Source organism: Phodopus roborovskii, unplaced genomic scaffold, assembly GCF_943737965.1.
Source record: "Phodopus roborovskii unplaced genomic scaffold, PHOROB, whole genome shotgun sequence".
NCBI lineage: Eukaryota > Metazoa > Chordata > Mammalia > Rodentia > Cricetidae > Phodopus > Phodopus roborovskii.
Window position 1 is genome coordinate 14,604,770 of NW_026125444.1, and position 23,392 is coordinate 14,628,161.

Here is a 23,392-nt window from a genome sequence, read left to right on the forward strand (position 1 = left end):
TAAAATATCCAATAACTAGTTCCTGCAAAATTAATTCTTAAAACGTTTAAATAAATACTAAATAGTGTGTCATTCTTTAAAATAAGTACTACTTATCTCCAAGTTGGGATGAATATGTATGAGGTACACATTCTTGTTTGCTGTGACTCCTTAAGGAGAAAAGTGTATTTAATTGAGTCTGTCTGTCTAATGATTTCAGAAATCTAATGACTTGAGTCAACATGTGTCTTATTTATGCATATCTATGTGTAGGTGTGTTTGTTTATCTCACACATACTTATTTAGCACTTACTCGGTGCCAGGCACCGTTCTGAGAAAATCAGTACCTGTTTATCTAAAAATAAGTGATGCTTGCATGGAACTTACTGAGTCACGCCCTGTTCTAAAGTCTCATGCATACCAATGCTTTTCTTCCAAGCAGAGCAAGGCAGACACTAAGTGACACTTTTAAGTCCACACAGCTGCTCTATAAGGTTGTTGGGAGCCACCTCAGCATGAAACCTGGCCGCCCAACTGCTGTGCTCTTACCTGGCTTTTCAAGCTCTTGTTTTACTCACTTTTGTTTCTGGCTGGGTGGCATGACTTGGATTTGGGACCATGATGCTGTCTCCTGTGTCAGGGGTTCATAGAAGCTTTCCATAACCACCTGCAAATTCTGCCACGAGAACAGTCACATAACAGACCTTATTTCTAAAGGCAGGGGATTGTTTTGCAGCTTCCTGTGAATTTATGATTTACTGTGTATACTAATAGTTAGGAGCATGTGGTAGTTATACAAAATAGTTTCACATCACAGCTTTATTTATAGTAAAAGTAAACTTAAGTCATGACCTGGAAATGTTGTGGATATGCAATTGCTCTTCTCCTTACCCCATCCTTAATGCTTAGGTAGGTCACATTTCCTCATTAAATTAGCATCTATCAAGTTCTTTGGGGATTTGATGTGTTCTAGTCACTTCTTATGTGAAGAATGTCCATAGAGGCTAGAGTGTAAGTATGGGCCAAAGTGATTTTATTATATTAACTGCTTCTAGGCTTTACAAGAAAGAGAAATGTGGACTTAGGAAACCATCTGAGTTCTTCCAAAGGTTCCCCGAAATTGCTTTAAAAAGAGATTCTGCAGTGTAGTGGCCAAGTATTGTGTAGACTGGTTGGTGTTCTTTCAGGAATTCAAGAAACATTTTATGAGAAATACTAGAATGTATTTTTTGCTTGCTTTTTTTTCTCATGGTAGTTGTTTTTTTTTTTTTTTTTTTTTTTGGTTAACATTGGAGTTTCATCACAATTTTAAAATGTTTTCCTTCCTCAGGCTTCTATCACCACACCCACAGTTGAAATCATTGTTCTTGTTATATAAAGCAGTGTCCTTAAAATGCCCAACCTTCTCATTTCAAAGGTGCCTTCCAGAAGTTTATGCTGGAAAATTTTCCTGATTACATACATTCATTCATGCAACAACTATTTACTATTACTATATCTTCAAGTGCAAGTCCCATGCCAGTTCTTTCACTGAACAAGAGACATGGTGTGTAAAAGGAAGGTGCAAATTACAAAACTAAAGGATGTCATATCTCAGTTTTGGTCAGGCCGTCTTTTCCACTCTAGTGAAATGGCAATCTGAAACTCCAATTTGGTGCTCTTGGCACCTTGTGAAGATGAGATTCACATGTCAACCAAAGTTTTCTGGAGCACCTGCCATTGTCTTTATTTCTGCCTGATCCTTAGTGAATGGGCAATCCACATGTCATCATTATCGGGGTCTTTGCTGACACAGGAAGGAACGCCTTTATATTAATCAGATTCTTCTCTTTCACTCAGGCCACTTCATGCGAACTTACCACACACCCAAAATTTAGGCCAGCATTTATTCAGACAGACATTTCTAAGATTTTTCAGTCCTTTTAATTGAACCTGTTTAAACTTCGGCTTTTCAGAATGATTGACAAGTCAGTGATGAATATCTGGAGATGAAAAACTCCAAGTGGAGGAACGGATCTGAGAATCCACAGGAGAGGGACATAAATGCTAATTACACATTGGCTTTAATTCCTGGTTTGTCATAGTTGCCTGCAGGTGTGTATCTTGGCTGAGGGCTATTCTCAGAGCCTCATTTGTGTCTGAGATTTTCTTTAATAATGTTGCCTCCATGAAGAGCTCTTTAATCTCTTTCTCATTTGCAATTCTCTTTCTCTTGATATAGGAAATAATTAATTGAGAGATGAATGTAGTTGTTACATCCTTTGGTTATTAAAGATTAAAGGGTGTGTGTGGCAGGTGTGTCCCCATGGAGGTCCCTTGGAAGGCAGTCTGGGGCCAGCACCTCAGGCTGACCTTGCCCGGCAGTATAGGTGTTCACTCTATTGTTGTCATTACTCCACCATAACCACAACAACCCCTGAGACCTTGTTGAACTAGAAGGAATGTTCCCAGTAAGATTTCTATGCTAATAGCTGCCTCCTTCGATCTGTGGGTGAGGACGAAGTTTGACATTGGCAGGTACAAGTTAACTTTGAGATTCACTTAATTTATTTTTAAGCGGTGGTAATTTTTTTCTTTCCTCCTGCTAGTAGGAATTAGGGTCATGGGTTGGTTGAATGGGTTATTGATAATTCAGGGCTATGTCGTTTCCATGTCTTTAAACATTATTTTATTAATTCTTTGAAGATTTCATACAGTGTATTTAAATTACATCCTCATCTCCCAGTTCCTCCTCGATAAATTTCTGTCACCCTACTTCTCAGCTTCATCTCCTCATCCTCTTAAATTGGGAGACTCATGAACTCATGTTTGCAGTCCATATGCTTCTGTGCGTAGACCATCCACTGGACTATGATTAGTGTACCAGAAGCCACACCCTTAAAGAAAATGGACTCTCCCTTCCCTGGAGCCATCAACTGCCTATAGCTCCTCAGTTGAGGAGGGCTGATGAAACCTTCTATTCCCTGCTGCAATGCCACTGTGCAGGTCTCGAGCAGACCACACGGCTGCTGTGAGCTCATGAGTGCAGTGGTCGGGTCCTGTCCAGAAGATGCTGCTTCCTTTAGTCCTCCCTGCCCCTTCTTCCACGATGGTCCCTGAGATTTGGGGAAAGAGTGGAAACAAATTTCCCATTTGTAGCTAAGTAACCCCAGTCATTTTTTCATATAATTATATGTAATTGGGTCAGTTGTAAGTTGCTACATTAATTGTTATCCACTGCACAAAGAAACTTTTTTGATGGGTTTTGAGAGCTGCAGATCCTCTGTGACCTTCAGATACTTTAATTCCATGGTTTATCTGCCCTTTGATACTTGGCTGACATTTCGACCTCCTATGTGGTTTTTGAATGGCTTCAGATACTTCCTGGCCTCTCTTGCAGGTGTGCTGGAGGCCTTCTCTAGATGCTACCAGGTGAACTAACTTAGCTAGAGACTTCTCCCTAGAGTCTGAGTCACCATGTGGTCCCTGTGGGCAGCCTTCCTATGCCTTGCCCTGAATTTGTCTGATATTAACTGAGGTCAACTGTATGTAGGGAAACTATTAAAACTCTAAGCGAGCTAATCTCCCATCTGTATACATTCCTCATATTTACAAAATTTGAATGCAGATACCTGGTTTTAGAGGCCATCCTTACTTAAGTAATCTGAAGGAAAGATTACCTAGTCTCAGCTCTTTTGTATCCTGTCTTAGCTCTTGGGTTTTTTTTTTTGGGGGGGGGGAGTTTTTTTCCCCATATTTAAAAGTATGATTTGGTGGTCTCCACATTTATAATTTGACAGTTGAAACTTGAAGACATCTGCCTCTTTCATGTGTTTTTTGACAAATGTATATATGAGTGTTTATGTTTGTTATGTGTCTGTGTTTCTAGAAATTAGGTAGAGGTCATCATCAGATGTCTTCCTCTGTTCTTACTTTTGAATGAGTTCTTCTTTGAACCTGGGGCTTGACTGGCTAACACAAGCCCCAGGGTCCTTTGTCTCCACCCCACATGATGCTGAGTTTACATGCATGTCCTTTTGGCCTGTTTTTCTAGGTGGATGACAGGAATAGAACTCAAACCCTTATGGTTTTTTGGGAAGCACTTTACCAACTGAAACATCTCCTGAGCCTTTCCTTGTTTGGTTTCTAAAACATTTGTTAAGAACAGGCTAAGTGGAAGGATTGGGATGGTGCTGAGTCGAAATATAGCTGACCCTGGTGTCTGTACAGTGTGCTTTCTTTAGACTGATGGTGAGAATTGATGTGCTTAGAAAGTGCATTCTGGACTCAGAAGTAAATGGCTTCATTATGCTTGAGTCAGGGTTTGTCTTTAGTGTAGATACATAAAGCTTGGCTATGGCCCGTACCAAGCATACCGTTATGACCTGTAATGTTTCCTAATGGTTCCCACATAATTGGTTGTGACACATAAACATGTTTATATTAAACCATTTCATAAGGAAATAGTATTGTTCAGTATGCCCACATTTATTTATTGTATACGGTTCTCATTTTATGCCTGCAGCTCCTATCTGTATGCATGTCCTTTGTTCATTGAAAACTTAAAGGTTCTGCTGGTCTCCTCTCCCTGTGTCCCCACCCCCCCACCCCCAACCGTCCTAACTCCAACTGTGTTGCTATTAGACTTAGTTAGCTGTGCCACTTCTATTTACACACTGTGAAATCAGATCTAAGCACCCTTGTGATTGCCATCTTGTTCTTCTTGATAGCTCTTTACTTGGTCCAGGAGAAGTTAGGGCAGACTGAAATGACATGCGGTCTTTCTCAGGAGGCAAGTCATATATTTAGACACAGGTATTTGATGCAGAAATGGTCTAAGAAGTATTTTGCCATAACATCTGGTGGTCGCTCAAGAATTCTGCCACCCTTGTTGGTCAAGTGGAATTTCTTTGGACCTTTTGTTCAGGCATTTGGCTTCTTTGTGTTATCAGTGTTTTTCTTAATTTGTTTTTAAAAGTAAACTGTTCTTTTAGAGTTGTTTTAGGTTTACATCAAAAATGAGCAGAATATATAGGCGTTCTGTGTCCCCACCCTTTCCTACACACTGTGTCCCAAACCGGAGAGGGAAAGGACAGGGAGAGGGAGGGAGGGAGGGAGGGAGGCCTGCTGACACTGACAAACCAACACTGACATGTATGTCATCATCGCTCCACACACACAGGGTTCATGTATGGTACTGTACTTTCTGTGGGCTTTGACAAACATAAGGCCATGTGCCATATTTGTGCTACCAGGCAGAGTAGTTCCAGTGCCCTCAGATCTCCCTTGCCTCTTGAATTCTGCCAGCACATTTCCTGGCTGCCACTGATCTTTTTTGCTGTCTTCCTAGTTTTGCCTTTTCCAGAATGTTGGACAGTTGGGACCCTGCAGTATGAGGCCTTGGCAGATGGGCCTCTTGCATTTAATAATAAGCATTCAAAATTCTGCTGTGTCTGTTTATGACATGACAGCTCATTTCTGTAGTGAATAATAGTCCACCATCAGGATTTACCAGTTTCTGTTAATCGGTAGAAAGTCATCATGGTTGCCTCTAATTATTGTCAGCTGTGAACAAAACTGCCGTTAACTTCGTTGTACAGATTTCTATGTGGCCAAGTCTTCAACTCAACTAAACTTCAAGGAGATATTTCTGGATAGAATGTATGCTTAGTTGTTTAAGAAACTACTGGCCTGTCTCGCAACAATTGGTATCAATGTCATTTTGTATTCCCAGCATGGGAGAATGAGAACTCCTTTGTGTTATTCCTAATACGGAATTTGTCTACCCATTAATATGGTGGAGAGGTACTTTTGCAATGCTGCAGAGTGGACAGAGAGTCTTGTGCATGGTATTCAAGTGCTTTATTACTGAGCCCCGTCCTCAGGTAATAGTTCATTGCAGGTAACCTAGTGACTTTTGGAGTGGGGTATCGTTGCCAGTGTTTTCTCATCATTGATGTGTTATCTTTGAGTTGTTCGAATCTGACAGCAGTCTTTAAATTGCTCTATTGATCATCAAGAGCTTTTTGTGGATCCTGGGTTCTGCCCTTTATACAATATGTCTTTTATAGATCTTTTTTTTTCCCCACTGTTATTTGTTGTTGTTTTTTAATCTTAGATCATAAAGTCCACCGGAGGTGATTGTGCTAATGCCCATGTCTGCCATTGAGCTGTTACAGATTTCCAAACCTAACTCCCGTGATTATTTATTTCCAGGTCAATGTGACTGTGGACTACATTAGACCAGCCAGCCCAGCCACAGAAACGGTGCCTGCCTTTTCGGAGCGTACCTGTGCCACTGTTACCATTGGAGGAATGTGAGTGTTCTAACTGGCAGAGACTCGGCTTTGGTTTTAAGTCTGAATACTCTGTTCAGTCAGGTCTTGCCCCCCTTTCTCCATGCTTTGCTCCCGCGTGCACTTAACCCTGTGGACTATAATTATGTGCCTGTGTGGCACTTTATATTTGCAAAGTAATTTATAATCACTCATTAGCTAATCATATACTTCCATTATTGTTATTGTTTAAGATTTATTGGGCTCTGTGAGCTTGGCCCTGTGAAGTACATTACTATTAATAATGCAATTTATTGAGTATCTAGCTGTCCCTAGGTACTATCCAAAATTAGTTAAGAGCTTCTGTATGTTTGTTTAGAAAGGTGAGTTTTAGAAGGCAGAGAGAGCGGCTAACTGGATATTTTCTTTGTGTTCCAAAGTCCTTAGGTCTCTGTGTAGCCTGGTTGATGAGCAGAATCCTAAAGGGGATGGATCTGACAGGGAAGGGAGGAAGCCTGCTGGGCCATGCTCTCACAATAAATATTAAAACAATCAGGTCCCGGTAGCGGTTCTTACTTGACATACACTCTACCAGCATGGTCATTGTTTCCTTCTCTCCTTAACAGTCTTAAGTGTTGTTTCTTACCAAATTGGTATTTTTCTTTTAAGGGAAAGCAAAGAATGAATGGGGCTTTCATCAGAACTGGGATTGTCTTAGTGAGTGTACAATGAAGCCCAGTACGAGAGCTGCATCTCAGGGACAGCCACAGCCCAACAAGGATAATGTGGCTTTTAGAGCTCTCCTATTGGGCAGAACCTTCTTTCCGCTCATTCTTGCTTTTACATATGGAAAGGACTATTTTTATTCAGTTCCCCCTCCTGTGGTTGTTAATATTGCTAATGTTCACACAGCAATTGTAGGTTTTATTTCTGTGAGACAATCTCAATATAGGCAGTTGATATCCCTACCTTCAGAGGCAGCTTCTTACAGATCAGATGATATATTGAAATGTGAAAAATTAGGCCATGTTTTGGGAATTATTCTATCTATATGTCTTACAATATTTCTTATTAATTATTTCAAGCTGAGTGTATGGTTCTGTATTGGAAAATGCTGGAGGTTAGTATTCCCCTGTTTTAAAATTGTGACGGAAAAAAAATAGTCGCCTCCATAGATTGCTGCTCCAGCTCTCTAATTACTAGGGAAACAGTTTTATGTCTGTACACACGTACATCTTTATTTTTGGCAGATGGCCTCCACCAACGTTTAACACTTCATCAGAGTGGATTATCTCACTTACATACCACCAAAGTTTATTTAAAAATAAATTTATACTGCCTAAACTCACATATTCATGGACTGGCTTTTTTGGAGTCTTAAATTTTTAGGATAATCTGGCACAGCCAACTTTAATGTATTTCCACATGGAAAGAGTTATGGCTATGCCCTGTGACTCAGACCTCCAGGTTCAAGTTTATTTTATCCCTCCTTCAACCTGTTTTCATTTAATAGTCCACCAGACGTGGATTCACTAGGTGGAATGACAGAGAAATATGGCCCTTGTATTTCTATAATGGCTATGCTGTTTACACGCCCACGAATAGTTCTAGAGGTCCCCTTTCTCCCAGCAGTTGCGGCCTCCGCTGCTGCTGTGGTCATGGCCATTCTGATTGGGTAGAGATGATAATCTCATTGTCCTTGGGTTATATTTTTTTGTTTTCCCGATCACTACTGATGGTGACTATATTCTTATATGGTCATTTGTATGCCTTCTTTTGAGAATTATCTATTCCAGTGATTTGCCTGTTTTGAAGTTCTATCAACCTACTCTTTGATCATTGAATTCTTTGAGTTTCTTATATTCTGTACTTGATTAATCTGGAAAGCAGAGACTGGATATGGTCTTGACATTAAAGGTTACTGTGATTGTTGAAACTGTCATTCCCTAGATTATTAGCGAGTGTCGTCTCCTCTATTCCTGTCACAGCTCCAGTAGTCAGCAGACAGATTGTACAAGAAATTTGTTGACTGATTTGTTAACTGTAATGCTAATCAGGTCCATTTAGGAAGCATACTTAGTAGTACTTGCGTGTTTCATTCCCTGCATGGCTACAGTGTGCATGCGAGCATGCGCGGGTAGGTGTACATATATGTATGTATACATACAGGCACATGTAGACATCGGAGGACAACTTTCAGAAGTTCATTCTCTTTCTCTTGTGGGTTCTGAGGATAAACTCAGGTCACGAGGCTTGTCCAGGTAGGCTTTTAGGTCACCCTCTCCCATCCCTCCACCGGCTGTCTAATCAGGACAGTAACTGAGAGTCCCCTCCTTTACTTGTTCTGTAAGCATGGTGATAAAGGATTATCCCTTGCAGATGGACCTCCAGAATTTGCTTTCTGTGTTCCCTCTGGAGTGGCTTGTTTTTACGTGTCTCCTTTTACCCCTGAATTTTCTTTAGTTAAAAATAAACAACAAACAAAAAACTCACAACTAAAATAATGTGGTATAAAATTCAGTTATTAATTAGGAAATTCAAACATTTAACTCATGTTTAGAAATAATTTGTATTAAGTCCCTGTTATTTGGCTTGATGCTTAATTCTTTAAAAGCACTGTGTTGAAAAGAGGCTTTACCTAAGCATACATTTTCTTATTTTTGTCTGTACAGGCATGTGGGTTGGAGGGTATGAATTTTCCACAGTGCCTGTGTGCAGGCCAGAGGACACCTTGAAGGAGGCAGTTCTCTTCTTTTTACTACATAGCTAGGGATCAAGCAGGTTGTCAGGCTCGAGCAGCACCTGTGCCCACTGAGCCCATGTTTTCAGATCTCCAGTACATGAGAAACACACACAGGTCACTTTCGTGGTATCCTACTGAACAGCACAGCTTATTGTCTGAAATGAAGGCTTAAAAACACAAATTGCACAGCCTTATAGTTTTTGAGTTTTTCTTTGCTTTTCCTGTTATAGTTGTCTGGCTCACTTGTTTTGCAGCCATTTTAAAGTCATTCCTGTCTGTTTAGCTTTTAAACATGTGAGTTTTCATAAGCTTGTGTGATTATATTTCACTGCTTAATGTGATATTTAAAGAAGTACATAACTAAAATAACAAGCACAAAAACCAGAAAAAAAAAACCTGACTTGGAAACAAAGCAAATGACTGAACAAATTCAGTGAGGTGCCCAGGTTTATGATAGTGGCCCTCTGTGTCTCTCACCAGTACCCGCCATGGACTTGCTGTGGTCTCAGGTTGTATGGGATATTAAGGGAAGAGTTAAGGGTGGTCAGTAGCAAGTACTTCTTCTCTGGAAGGCCCACTCATCAGACTGGTGTGCAGTGTAGAAGAAATCCATCAAATGATTTCAGGCTTCCATACTTACACAGCCTGCCCCACACCTCACGACTCTGTGTTCACACTGGACTGCAGGCTTCCCTGCCTACACAGCCTACCCTAAACCTCATGACTCTCTGTTCACACTGGATTGCATTACAGGCTTCCGTGCCTACACAGCCTGCCCCACACCTCTTGGCTCTCCTGTTCAGACTCCTGATGGAAGAGATCCTTTGAAGTTGGTGACTCCAGGGGAACAAGAAGAGAGACAGATGAATAAGATGGTGTCTTGCAAAGGGCTATTTCAAAGGAAACTTTTAGATGTAGCACACATGCAAAATGAGTGAATTGTCTGTATTCTCAGTAGGGCTCAGCGGAGCCCTTCGGATTTTCCCTTGATGGATGTGAGGGAGGCAGCTCCCAGGCCCTTGTGGTTGTCACCCTGACTTCATTCAGTTCCTTGTGTCTTACCCTCTAGGGAATCAATGCAAACAGGGTTCACCATTCTCTAATAGATTAAAATTTTTTCTTGATTAACTTCACTGTGGAGTTGGCAAGAGCCGTTATCTGTTAATCAAAACAGTTTAAATAAAAAATAAAAAGATCAAACCTTGAGTCTTTCTCATTCTCTGGCTCCCGGGTTGGGAATTAGCTGATCTTTTCAGGCCTGGTTTGTGACGTGAAGCTGTCAAGATGGCGCTTCCTGTTAATTACTTTTTATTGTATTTAAGACACTTAAATAACTCTTCTTGTGATTTAGTCTTCTGTGTAATTAGCTGCAGTGATTAAAATCTCATTCTTTCCTTCTTGCCAGTGCCTTTTTGAAAAGTGAGATTTTTCTGGGGTGACCTTTCCCTGTGCTGGACTTCTCAATTACTTTGATATCCAATTGGCAAATCCATAAAATCTATTAACTCATAGCTCATATTTTTCCTTCATATCACATATTCAAAAAATTAGAAGAATAATTGTTCATACTTATTAAACATCACCTAAAAGTAAAGGTAGGGTCAAGCTTCACACCTTGCATTTCACCGTATCCCCAACCTCATCCCTGAAAAACAGCCATGTATCAAGGTACAGTCTTCAGTCAAGCCATTTCTCCACTGTTTCTCAGCATATGGTGTATTTGTCAATGGTAGGAAATGGCGTAAGGGCCCGTTTTAGACAGGTGAGGAATAGCTCACGGATGGAATATGGACAACAAGTAGCCAGAAGTTGCTGGTTTACATCTGTCTTACAAGCTTACGTTCTGAGAGAGCTGATTTGGTTTTTATAACTGTCTTGCTCTCTGTTTTACATCTGTGTTTCCGCATCACCCTTCCGGCTCTGCTACTCATCTTGATCCTGTTGTGAGTATCGGGCCTTGCCGCCTTAGGAACCATCCAAGCTGTGTGGGTTTAGGACTGTTTGTTGCCCAGCAGACTCGGCCCCATCTTTGCAAACTCTTTCTGTCCTTATGAACTTTCCTATAGTCATATGAGCCAGGCTTTTGAACTTGCAAGCACGGAGACTGACTGTTGCTTTTCTTCAGTTTTGATTTTCAGGTCTTTTTGTTCCAGCTGTTTTACTGAAGCACTGGGCTAAGTCTTGTCTCACTGTGCTAGAACAATCCTGTTTCAGTCCTAGTTGCTTTTCTTCACTACCACCACCGCTCCCGCCCTCCCTCCCCCCAGGCACAATAAGAATAAGTATCATACAATCTCCACCTTTTCTTTTCTGGCTCAAGTTCTATAGCTTTGAAGCTCTCTCTGTCAGCCAGTCTCCCTCCCTCCCCCTTCCGTCTTCAATTCCTAAAACATAGCAGTAGTATGTCACTCGCAAGCTACAACTGGAAGGGAAGGAGCCTCTTGAAGCCTCCCTGATCTGCCCCCCCCCCCTTACCTGTATTTTAACCCCGCATTTAAAAGAGATGCTTAGGTTGCTTTCTGGAAGGCACGGACTACTTGATTTATGCAGTCTTCACTTTTAATAATAGAAAGACTTGCTTGCATTGTTTCTGTCTGTGTCAGTAAGTGGTTAACAATGCTTGGGAAAGTGGCTGACTCTGTCCTCTGACAGCTCAAGTATAGCAGTCATTTGAAGAGATGTATCCCATAAGGCACCACAAGAACATGGCAGTCGAACAAGTTCAGGACTAGAGTCTGGAAAATAGTGTTGAGTTTCAGACAAATCTTGTCTCTTCTGTTCAAATATTTTGTGACTGTCTATGAAAAGCTCATGCTGCCAAGTCTTGTTTCTTTAAAGCTCTGGGTTTCTGATTACTTGATAGCCATTATTGCTTTTTGGAGCCTCAGTGTGCGTTTTTATAATGGCACCTGTGGATGTACAAATTATGTGAGAGCTTTCTCTTTCCCTGTCTTTTTTTTTTTTTTTTGCAAGGTACCAGTTGAGTAGACTGCCTGGCTATGGCGGACTTGATTTAGAGCTCTCCTTTTCTTTTCCCAGAATAGACAATGGAGAACCTGAGACACAGTGAAGCTTTGCCTCAGATCAGGGAGCCTGTTCTCACGGAAGCATGTCTCGGAATATTGATAGATACAGACCCAACGAGGGATGTCTTGAGGCTGCTGTCTCCTAAGAACCATCAGACTTGCGTGTTGCTTACTTAATTTTACGTGTATGTGTATTTTGCCTGCATGTATGTTTAGGCACCACTTTTGAGGCTGGTATTGGTGGAAGCCAGAAGAGGGCATCAGATCTCCTAGAAGTATTGGACTGACGGTTATAAGCCAGTGCACCATATAGGTGCCAGGAATCCAACCCAGATCTTTTGACAGAGCAGCCTTAACCACTGAGACATCGTTTTAGCCCCTTATGACTTAGTTTACTTTTAATTATGTGGATGTGTGGGGCATATGGAATATATGCACTTGTTCATATGGGTGCGTGTAAAATTCTGGGGAGGCTGTTGGATCCAGCTGAAGTCCTTTAAGCTTGTAACTGCTGAGCTGTTCTCTGCTCACCCTTCTCTTCTATCCCCTTCTCCCCTCTGTGCTTCCTTCCTTTCTTCTTCTTCTGAAAAAGGTTCTCCATTCATAGCCCAGGCTGACCTCAAACTTACTATGTAATGGACAATGACCTTGAACTCTTGACTCTTGTGCCTCAGCCTAAGTATATGGTTGCAAGCATACTCCACCTGCTTTCCTCATGGGTATTCACTAGCTTTGCCGTATTTATGAGTTGTTTTACTCTAAGAAGCAGAGGTACTGTTATTCATTTGGGGCATAAAAAGGTTGATTTCCATTCCAGTTTTGCCAGACTTCTGCAGAAGCCTTAACCTTACCACTTGGAAATAGGGTGAATTCTATATGGGAACTAAATTCTTCCTCTAACTATTGGATAGGTCAGCATTCACTTGCCACTCACTGAAGTCTGTTCATTCTTTGTCATGGGTCATTCAGGGTGGAAAGCTCCCGGAATTGCATTCAGTTACCATTGTCCCTCCAGCTATTTCCAGATGCTCTCAGGAGCCTCCAGTGTGACTTCATCCGATGGTAACTTTCAAACGGCTGGCTAACGTTCAGCTAATCTGTCTCTAAACACCATGCCTTTGATGTTTTCTCTATTCTTAATGTTAAGGATAATGGTAAATTCAGACTTCTCCTTTTAACACTTCCCCACCCCAGGTGATCAGGACATATAACTGTAACTGTCTTCTATGCTTGTCTGTAAACTCATCCTAAAAGTTGAGCTTATCTCCATAGCAGTTATAATTGTATTAGGCAACAAACCTAACAGTGTAATAGTGATGAAGCCTGTGGAGAGAAGTCTGTGCCACTGTTTCTAAGATGTGTGTATTGGTTTCTCCTGCTTCTTCCTTTCTCTGCTTCTTGTAAAGCTATGATTCCCCTCCGTGTACTGTCTATACTGTTAACTTTCATCTCACTGAAAAATCTTCCATTTGTGTTTTTTTTTTTTTTTTTTTTCCCCTGTCTGAGCAGTAAACTTTCCGAATCTCTCCATGTCTAGAACTGTCTTGGTTTGGCCTGTACTCTTGATTATTCTACCTTCAAATTAGCCTTCTTTTTTTTCTTCACCTTTTGTGAACTTTGAAGTCATTGTATTTATTATTTCATCAATGCTTATGAGAAATCCATTTTCCATTTCTGTAAATGTTACTTTTCTTTCCACCCAGTTCTTGAAGTTTTTACAATATTTTATTTAACTTTGGCTTTCTGAAATGCTAGTAAGTTGTTGCTAGGTATATCTGCCCCCTTCATATTTATTGGGCCTTTCAAAATTTGTGTGAGATAGGGCCCTGCATGTAACTTAAGCTGGCCTTGCACAGTCCACCTTCATTGGCCTCCCGAGTGCTAGAATCTATGTTTGTACCCTCCACACTTGTATTTTAAACTTCCTTTTACTTGTATCTTGGATTATTTTCTCCCTGTTTGGCTCTCTCCTTTACTCCTGTAAGTTTTACTAGTATTTGACCTTTTGCCATTGCTTTCTCTGAAGACTTTCTCCTTTATAGTTTCCTTCAAAATTGGAAGGAATCTTCCACTACGTCTTCCAGAGCACTTGCTTGTCCTGCCAGCCACACAGTTGACTTACTTCCACTGTATCACTTATTCATTCATTGTACTCGTTTATCCATTTTGTTACCCGTTAGCTTATTTTTCGTGTATTTATAGAGTGCTTGTTAAAGTCTGCGTACTCTGTTAGACATCATAACTATATTGGCAAACCAGAAGGAGTTCCCACCATCACTAAATGTGCACGCTGTTCTAGTAACGTAGCTTACTTTATTTTCTTTGTTTTATTTCAACACGTACTTTAATTTCTATTTAAGTGTACCATTATTGTACCAGCTTTCTAGTTTATAAACAGTTTTCTTTATTATCTCTGAATACTATTTACAAGGATGAACACCTGTTTCTGTTATCAGAGGGATGTTTCCTCCGTGAGTGAATGTTCACTTTGTTTATCTGGTCCTTTCTTTCTCAAGTACTTGAGTAGTTTCTTTTCGTTGACTTATATTTATGGAGAAGGGCAGATGCTTAGTAGTTAATGGTCTTCTCATTGTCACCGTCTCAGATGGAAAAGGAAGAAGTGGGCAGCTGTATCAGAGGCAGTCTTCCTTCCATGGTACTTCGTGAAAACCCGCCTGGGGCAAGAAATCACAGAGCTCAGTAAAGTTGTCATGGCTGACAGGGCTCTGTTGGCAGCTTTATGTACTTCACAGGGCAGAGACTGGCTGCAGTGTGCTGTGCAGAGATCTCTCAGACTTCTGCCCCACTTTTCGTCCAGGCCACCGAAGCCATCTGGTTGTTCCAGAGTTACATTTCCTACTGTCTGCACTACTATAACACATATTTCTTTGAGGCAAACTACCTGCTGATTGATAATTTGGAGACTGGCGTTAGTATTGAGTAGGAAGTCACATTTGTTTCAAGGGTATTTTCAAGGACTTGAAAATGAAGGCTACCTGTCTCACCTTGAAAGAGAGTTGTAGAGTAATGAAGAGAGACTTACAAATCTGGGGCTCTCGGTTGAAGAATCTACAATTTCAGCTTCTTTTCATATAAGGTGTTAGAGCTTTTGTGGCTTCTAGAACCTTTATGCTTTCTTCTGTCTTATGGATGACCTCTGTAGCAAACTGAAAATGTGAGGGAAAGCATCTGTGAGGATGAATCCTTTCATGGGAAAACAACGGACTAATGGCAAAGGCTAACTTTGTGTTGGTTTTTATATTTTGATTGAAATGGTCTGTTTCTAAAACATCACTCTCTGTAAATCTAGAAGGAGCTGGAAACAAAGCGGCCCAAAGACTACTCTGCCAGTAGGTATTCAACGTTGTATGCACTTTTAGTGTAAGTCTGTGGTCTGCAAAGATCCATAGCCCTTAAGTGGAATGTCCGTAGCTCTCTTTTTTTCATGAACCTTGTTTAAGTATTTTTGCAGACAACCCATGTTTTGGGGGATCGGGATAGCTGACATGCTATAATAGCATGCCTGCTCAAAGGTATTTGTTGAGTTTTTTTGCCAAATGTCACACGAGACCCTTCTGTTCTGTGGTCTTCAGGGAGTGCTCCCTCTTTCTGCTCTTCCAAATGGCGTTCCTAATTGATGACTCAACGGTGTCCTCAGAGCCTCCTCTGTATGGTCCTTTGCATTTGAAGTTGTTTGTCTTTTGGTGATTGTGCTCCCATTCCTCCAGCCATCTGATCCTCCTGCTTCCCATCTTTCATTATCTGCGTGTATTTCCTGCTGTGCTGCTAGCATGCTTTCTTCCTGTCTGTCATCGCTAGCACTTTGTTCTTTTTTCTTGCTGACCTTCTTTTGGTGGGGCTTCGTAAAGGACAGGTTGTGGCCGTGGTTCTCGGTCTGGCCAGCCTGACCTCCACAGGCGTTCCTCTTTATGTCTTTGCCTAGTGTAGTTGATGTGATGACAAGAAGGGACATTTGACGTGGTTACCAATAACCACACCTTCTGGATTCTTTAATGCCATTTTCAACTCCTTTGTCTTTGATTCCTGTGGTCAACACAGTTAAAAAATGTTAAAGGAAATAGGTATGGACATTTTACAGATTTTTCTACCTCCTAGTTGTGATGGCGCTTAAGAGACTGGCTGCAGTTCATTCTGAGTGGTCTCTTAAAAAGCAGTAGAAATTGTATAGACATTTTCAAAAAGGTTAAAAATATAGGGGAAATTTCTTCAAGGCCCTGTATATAGTAGCACTAAGTGGGGAATCAGGTATTCCTTTTCTGGGACTTAATTCAGGGACAAAAAATTCTGACCACTTGAAGCATAATGTTTAAATGTAGTCTAAGACAAATTCTTTTGGGCCCCTGAGAGTCTGGACCCCATCCCCTGCCTCCAATGTAGTTTGTAGCTAAACAGATATGAAGTAAACCCCTGCATTTACTATTAGATGACTGTGTACTCTTGACGCTCAGCTTAGTGTCTGTCAGTTAGAGATATTACTGGTGTGCCTCATGCCACTGTCAGAGATGTTCAGCCTACTAGTCTCCACCCAGCCAGTCACCGTGGACCTATGGCTCCTCTTTCCCTTCTCTCCCATCTCTCACTTCCTCTTGTACTTGTAACCACTTCCTTTCCTTAGATAGTCTGCATTGGCAGCAGATTTTCTTGGACCAGATTTTGCCATCGTTTTGATGGTAGAGCACTTTATTCACATAAGACAGTAATGATTGCCAAGTTCTCGCATGTAGAGTAGTAGACTGTGCCATTCTCAACATTTCAAGAAACTTCGCACGCCATTACAATTAGCAGTACCAGATACCATGTAATCAACACAAGAAGTGTGTCTGTGGCTTCTTCCTGTGCCTGTTCTAGCCAGGGAGTCAGGCATCTGCTGGCTACAGACATATGTGAAGTGGAGAAAATGAAAGGCCACCAACTTAGTGTAATAGGGGGTTGGCAGTGTGCTGAATAGCCTTCTCTGCCTTGACGCCTTTATGAACTTCTCTGCCTGAAGTGAAAATTCATTTAAATTATGGAAAGATAACGATTTAAAAGAGATTTAGCAAATGCTGTAGCCTCAGAGATAAGGTTATGATAGGGTTTGTGGCTACTTAAGACCAGTGGCTTGGTAAAGTTGTTTGAGACTTCGTTGTTCGGGGTTTACTGTCAGCAGGCTGTTGCTTTAAGCTGTGCCTCCAATTGTGATGAAATTGTGATTTATCAGCTATCAATAACAAGGGGAGCTTTTTACAGTTTTCCTGCTATCCTCTTCCTCCTTAAAAAAGGTGCCATCTTGATACTGGCAATATCCTTTTTCTTTTTAAATTAAGAAGTAATTGCATTGCACTTTCCCGACACTATGTTTTCAAAACCTTCCCTTTCTGAAAGGCATGAGTTCCGTCATGTGTCATTTAGCACAATCTGCAGCTATGGACACATCAGACCAAGGAAGGTTGACTGGTATCTCCTTAGTGGCTTTTTGTATTTCAAAGCACGAAACCAAGTCACCCTACCTCACCCTCCAGAGGGAAGGAAGGAATTTGGGCTCAGTTGTCGTTTATATTGGAAAGATGACTCATTGATACAACAGAAAATTCCGTTTTTCAATTCCCCCACATTTTTGTTCCCATGTATAGTTAGGTTTCACTGGCTCTTATTTCTAGAACTCTTCATTACAGACCTTCTGGACTTTGTATAGAAGTGAAAGTCTCCAGCAGCTGCCACCCTTTCTCAGCCTCAATAAGGTAGACCTTGGATTTGGTCCAGGTGCTAATAAATTGTGGTGAACAAAAGCATACTCCCCTGTTCCTGTACCAGCTGACTAGGCTGTGGCCATGAACTGTAATGGGCCAGGGTAGAGAATTCTGCCCCCCCCAATCCAAACAAGACAAAAACTTAATTTAAGCTTCCTCCCTGAGAATCAACCTGTGCCAAAACAATTTTGTTCTGTCTTATCAAAAATGATTAGGTTCAGTAGAATAGAGTTACACTTCCAGCTATTCATGGCTTCGTATCCTCTCAACAGAGTGATAGCCTTCTAGAATCTAAAGTATTGCTTTGAGCCCCTTCACTGTGAATGGAGCACAGTTTATATCAGCGTTTGCACAATCCATCAGGAATGTAAAGAGATTCTGACATTGTCCTATCCCTATTTTGGACATTAGCAGGTCTGGCAGGTTCTGCTTTCTCTGTCAGAGCAGATCATTCCAGATGCCATTGTGTAATTTTCCATCTTGGGGTATGTGTTTGTGTGGGCGGGTGGTTTGGCCTTGTTTTTAAGTGGTGTTTAATGTCAGGCTAATAATAAACTAGATACGTAGGCCTGGTTTTGTTATAATGGCCATGAGTTATTTGTCCCTCTTCTTCAGAGAGGCGTATAGAGCTACTCTCCCCTACCCCAAGTGATATGTACATTTTGGAGGGGTTCTTGTCAGCCCAGCTGCCTAGGAACTTCTGGGTGGCAGCTGGCAAGTTCTGTTGTTAAGAGGCAAGGGATCTTCTCCCTGGTTGCTGCCCCAACTAAATCCCTTCTCTCTTGCAACCTAAATAGAAGCTTTCTGAAACAATTAACAACATATGGTTTTTGGGTTCTGCTACTTTCTGAAGATCAGGTGCACTGGGAACCTTATGTTGGGGATTGGGGTAGGTTTAGATTGTGTTCAGTCATTCTTGGACCTTCAATTCTTAAAAAATTGAGTATATTTTTTAAAATGGATTCTGACTACTGTTTCTCACAAAGCTTGTTTAGAATCGTGTGAGGCAATTGGGAAAAACAAACAAATAATGCGACATGCTTCCAATTAAAATCAGGTATTAAGGCTTGGGATTTTAAAATAGTGGTTTTATGCCTATGAGTTTTTGTTTTGTTGGTCTGCAACAGAGCTGGCATTTCATCTTACATGGTGATTTCAGTGAGAAGGAAGCCTAAAGAGAAAACCAGCATCTTCTGTCCTCACAGATCAGGCCCCAGCAGAATTGTAGGAAGCTAGATGAATGAAAACTCCAGATTTTCGTTCTATTACTTGCCTTCTATGGTTTGATTATAATTTCTCCTATTCCAATTCTGTTTAGAAAGTACAAGATGGCAGAGCAGTGTGTGGGGCTGAGCTTGGAGTGGCTAGATCTGCCTGCAACTCAAGATGGAATGTGTCATGGCAATGCTGATACTCTGCTTCCATTGTGCATTTCTTCCCAGCTGGCAAAGACTAACAAAGGGGTGTGGTCACTGTTGCTGGAGGGTGAGGGAATCAACAGCCACACAGCTGGTTTCCCATTAGTTTTAGCATCTGGCCATACCCAGTCTCATAGCCATAATGGTACCGGAATATTCTACCTGAGAGTGGGGATTTACAAGTGCCCAAGATGCCCACATTTACTAATGCAATCACCCTCTCTCAGGCAATTATCTCCTGGCGATTTCTAGTTTATTTGAGAAGGGGTCTCACTGAATAATAGCTCTGACTGGCCTGGAATCTGCCTGTCCACTTTTGCCTCTGCAGCACTGGGATTAAAATCGTGTGTCACCACTTACTATTCTAGTGAGTCCTGACAAATTGTCTCTATAATCTTGTTGCCATTACTCTGTCAACATGACCATAGTTAACATGCATTCCTGAGAGAACAGCGGTGTGGGGCCTCCGTGGAGTGAGTTTGGTTGGACCTATAAGATTCCTTTTAACCTTAGTTTTGACTGGTCATTAATTGAATTCAGATCTATTTGCTTACTTATTTTGGGTGGCTAGTGATTGATGTAGTATTGTGAAATTTTCTCAACAGAAACTCGGTCTTAACCTGATTTGTTGCCACTGCTGGTAATTAGCCCAGACTGCATCTCCAAATAATAAACACCTTTCCAATTGAAATGTCATTTATCCATGTATCAGGCTCAGTAAATAACTATTTGTGGACTTTATGCCATTTTAAGCCGATAGATAGTAAAATAGCCCTGAAGAGTAAATGTTTATTGTGTTCTATTTTGGGTATAGACTCATGTGTCTGAAATTAATAATGTGTATTTTGATGACTAAAGCGTGATTATTTGGCAGCCTTCAGTCTAACTAATATCCTGGAGTAGATTTGCTGTTCTCTGTTGATGCCCTTCTAGATGTAACCCCATTTATAATCCTGACTGCTTTCTGTTATGCTTTCCTATTTGTAAAAAGGTCTTTCAGCCAGCATACCCAGAATAGATAGAACAAACTATCCAGGGTCATGGTGTTAAGTATTTTGAGCATCATTGGCCTTAGAGAGCCCTTTATGGTATCTCTTCAAGGAGAGGTATAATCTTATTCTTCGCTGTTGGCAGAGAGGATTGTCAGGCCTAGCATAGTGGTCCGTCAGTATCCACAGAGCATTGATTCCAGGGCCCTGTAGATACCCAGATCCATACATGTTCGGTGTTTATATATAGCCTGCACATATAATTTCATATACTTGATCGTCTCTGGATTGAGTATGATACCTAATACAGTGAGTGGATTCCATGTGAGAAGTTGTTACATTGTATTGTTGAGGGCATAATGGCAAGGAAAGAAGTCTGTATATATACTCTAAGCATAATTCTTTTTATCTTTTCTGAATAGTTTTGACCTGTAGTTGGGTGAGTTCATAGGTGTGGAAAACACATATACAGAGGTCTGGATGTATTCCCAATTTTTGTTTGGATCCCTTGAGCTAGTAGTATTTCCAAAACCTTATACAGAACATGTCTGAGAATAAGTAACTGCCCTTAAAGTGAAACCTTAAACGGTAGGTAGACTCCTGTGGGACTGTGCCTTTTTGTTTCCCATCAAGAAATTTGGTAACTTGAATGCATAGACATATTATGCCTACTTTTCGGGGTTCAGTGTGGATTTGAAGACGGCTTGTGAGGGCCAGCACATGTAACTTGTTTCTCTCCCAGCCTTACCTACAGCTTATTTTGGTTTCATTCCCTGAGTAGAAGTTCTCTTTCTCCCTTCACAGTGACTCTGAGTGCCTTTGGTGAAGAACAGCATCATTATGCAGGGATTGCAGATCTATATCCAAATTCTAATTATTCTAAATTTTACTGAACCCAAATCTGTGTTTTCTGGACATAAAGTGCTAGCGACCCTTGGTGCCAAAATGACAAAGACAGAAGTCAAATTTGGACAATTTTTAGAACTCTTCTGACATTGTTACTGTGTCTTTTGGAAATTGTTTTGCCCAGTGATTTTAGGATGATGAGTCCCCGTTCCTGACATGTCGTCTTTTGCTCACTGTCTCTTCCTCCTATAATAACAAAATTGCTGTGATAGCTTCCAACCTGTTTTAAAAAGATCAGGTAATTCATTTCTAAATCGGAACTTGTTTCTTTTCAATCAGCTTTATAATGTATTACAGACATCACTCTCCACATTGGCTACAGAAGTGATTTAATGCTGGGTCTTTAATGACTCCTTCATCAATCCTGGTATTCTGGGATTTAACACTCACTGGCCTTTGGCCACTGGAAATGATGAAAACTTTGATTTCATGCATATTGGATAGCACTGGCCTGTTGCCTGAGCCATGAATCTTGCCTCTCAGTGGCATGTGTGATTGACTATGCTGCGGTTGATGGGTATGCTCCCAGGCCATGCTCTGCTGCTACGAGGTGACCATGATATCTCTATCAGCTCAGGGTGACCTCTTCCCAGGACCGTCAGATTGGAAACAAGAATGCGTTCTGACAGCTTCATCTCCTAGACAGGCCCTTGTGAAGTCAGGGCCTGTCTCTTCGTCCACTCTGTGAAAGGTGCCTTCTGTGAGAACATGCACCATGATGTCTGTCTTTGAACTCCTTTCATCTAATGTCTAGAACTTTACAGTTAGAAACCACTTTCAAAACTGTCCACTCTGCATCCACCCCCATCCCCCACCCCCAATCCAAAGACACGGAGTCCAGCAAGAGCAACACATTCAAGACAGTGTTAATAATAATGAAAATTAACAGCACCAACAGCAATCCCTAACACACACCAGGCTTCCTATGTGCCAGGCAGGATCTAAATATAGTCATTCATTTTTCCCTCCTAGAAGCTTCAGGAGGTAACATTGCACAGCAAGTCCGGTGTTCCACACAGCTTCTCTCTCTGGATGTCCTGCTGCTGCTAAAAGCAGAGATGACAGTGGTGGTTGCTCTCTTTCCTCCTAATGGAAGCACTGTGAATGTTCTTTGGAAAAGAGGTGCAGGCTTGTTTACCGTGGTGTCTTTGACCAAAGTTTTAGTACCTTGAATAAATGCCAGGTTCTTTTTCCCCCTCTCAGAAAATTACTTCAGGAGAAAGGAAGTCACCTTTACCCTGAGAGTTTGAGTAGAGGCTGCGGATTCTCAGAGCACTTCTTCAGTTGCTTTGAATACATGAATCAGTCCGAGACAGCTCCAGAGGTAGTGTGAAGGTCGCTTAAAAATTGTGGTCAACCCCCACCCCCCACCCTCACACAGAGAGAGAAGGGGGGGGGAGGATATTAGTCATTCTTAAGGTGTGGGTGAGTTCCTAACTGTAAGAGTAGTATTCTGGAAGTAACCTCTTAAAGGTCAGTTTAAAGAGCAGTGCTGTAAGATTGGGGCTGGCACACTTTCCATAAAGGATCCAATAGTCAACATTTTCAGCTCTAAGGGCCATCTGGTCTCCAGTGCACCTCTTCAACTCTGCCAGTCAGTGCACAAACACATGAGCATGGCTGCGCTCCAATACTGTGATTATAGAAGCAGGCAGTGAATTTGCCAACCACTGTTTGGGGACTTACTTGTGGAGATGTGACCATGCACCTGTAGATCATTATGTAGGGAGAGAAACTAAAAGAAAACTGTCTCTGATGGTGATACATGTTCTTCTGTCTCAGACTCCGGCATTAGCATGACTAAAACTGAATGCAGTGGTTTAAATAAAAACTTACTTGTGGATTAATAAACATTATAAAGAAATGTTTCAGGATGAACAGAACTTCACCCAGATGTTTTATTTTTTTGTTGTTTGGAGATAGGGTTTCTCTGTAGCCAGGCTGACCTCAAACTGGGAGATCCACTGCCTGTGTCCCCAGTGCTGGGATTAAGGGCATATACCAACATGCCTGACCTTTTTTTCTTCTTTTTCTTTTCTTAAAGAATCTAGAACTGCTTTATATGCAAAGACATTTTCTTGTCAGCTTATAAGGAAATGGCCTATTTGAACCATTTCTTCCTGTTGATTGTGTTCTCCTGGTTCTGTGGTCTCACAAGAATGCTCTTGTTTGTCTGCGAATCCGCTTCTTTGTTCTGTGGTAATGCCACCAGAGACTTGGTAAGCACAGATTCCCCCCTGCTAGAGGCCCCCTGCTCACTTGGTTCTCCCTATCCCTTTCCAGGGTCTTTCTCCCTGTGGTTTCTCCCGACAATTGAATCGTTAGTG

At 41.4% G+C, this 23,392-nt stretch overlaps 1 protein-coding gene across 1 annotated transcript in view; it reads left to right on the forward strand.

Moving 5' to 3' along the window:
• Snd1 (staphylococcal nuclease and tudor domain containing 1) overlaps positions 1-23,392 on the forward strand; it is a 395,467-nt gene that overhangs the window by 167,633 nt on the left and 204,442 nt on the right. Inside the window, exon 12 of the mRNA XM_051175794.1 lies at positions 6,175-6,275. Coding sequence (XP_051031751.1) covers positions 6,175-6,275 — 101 coding nt within the window. The remainder of the gene's footprint in view (positions 1-6,174; positions 6,276-23,392) is intronic.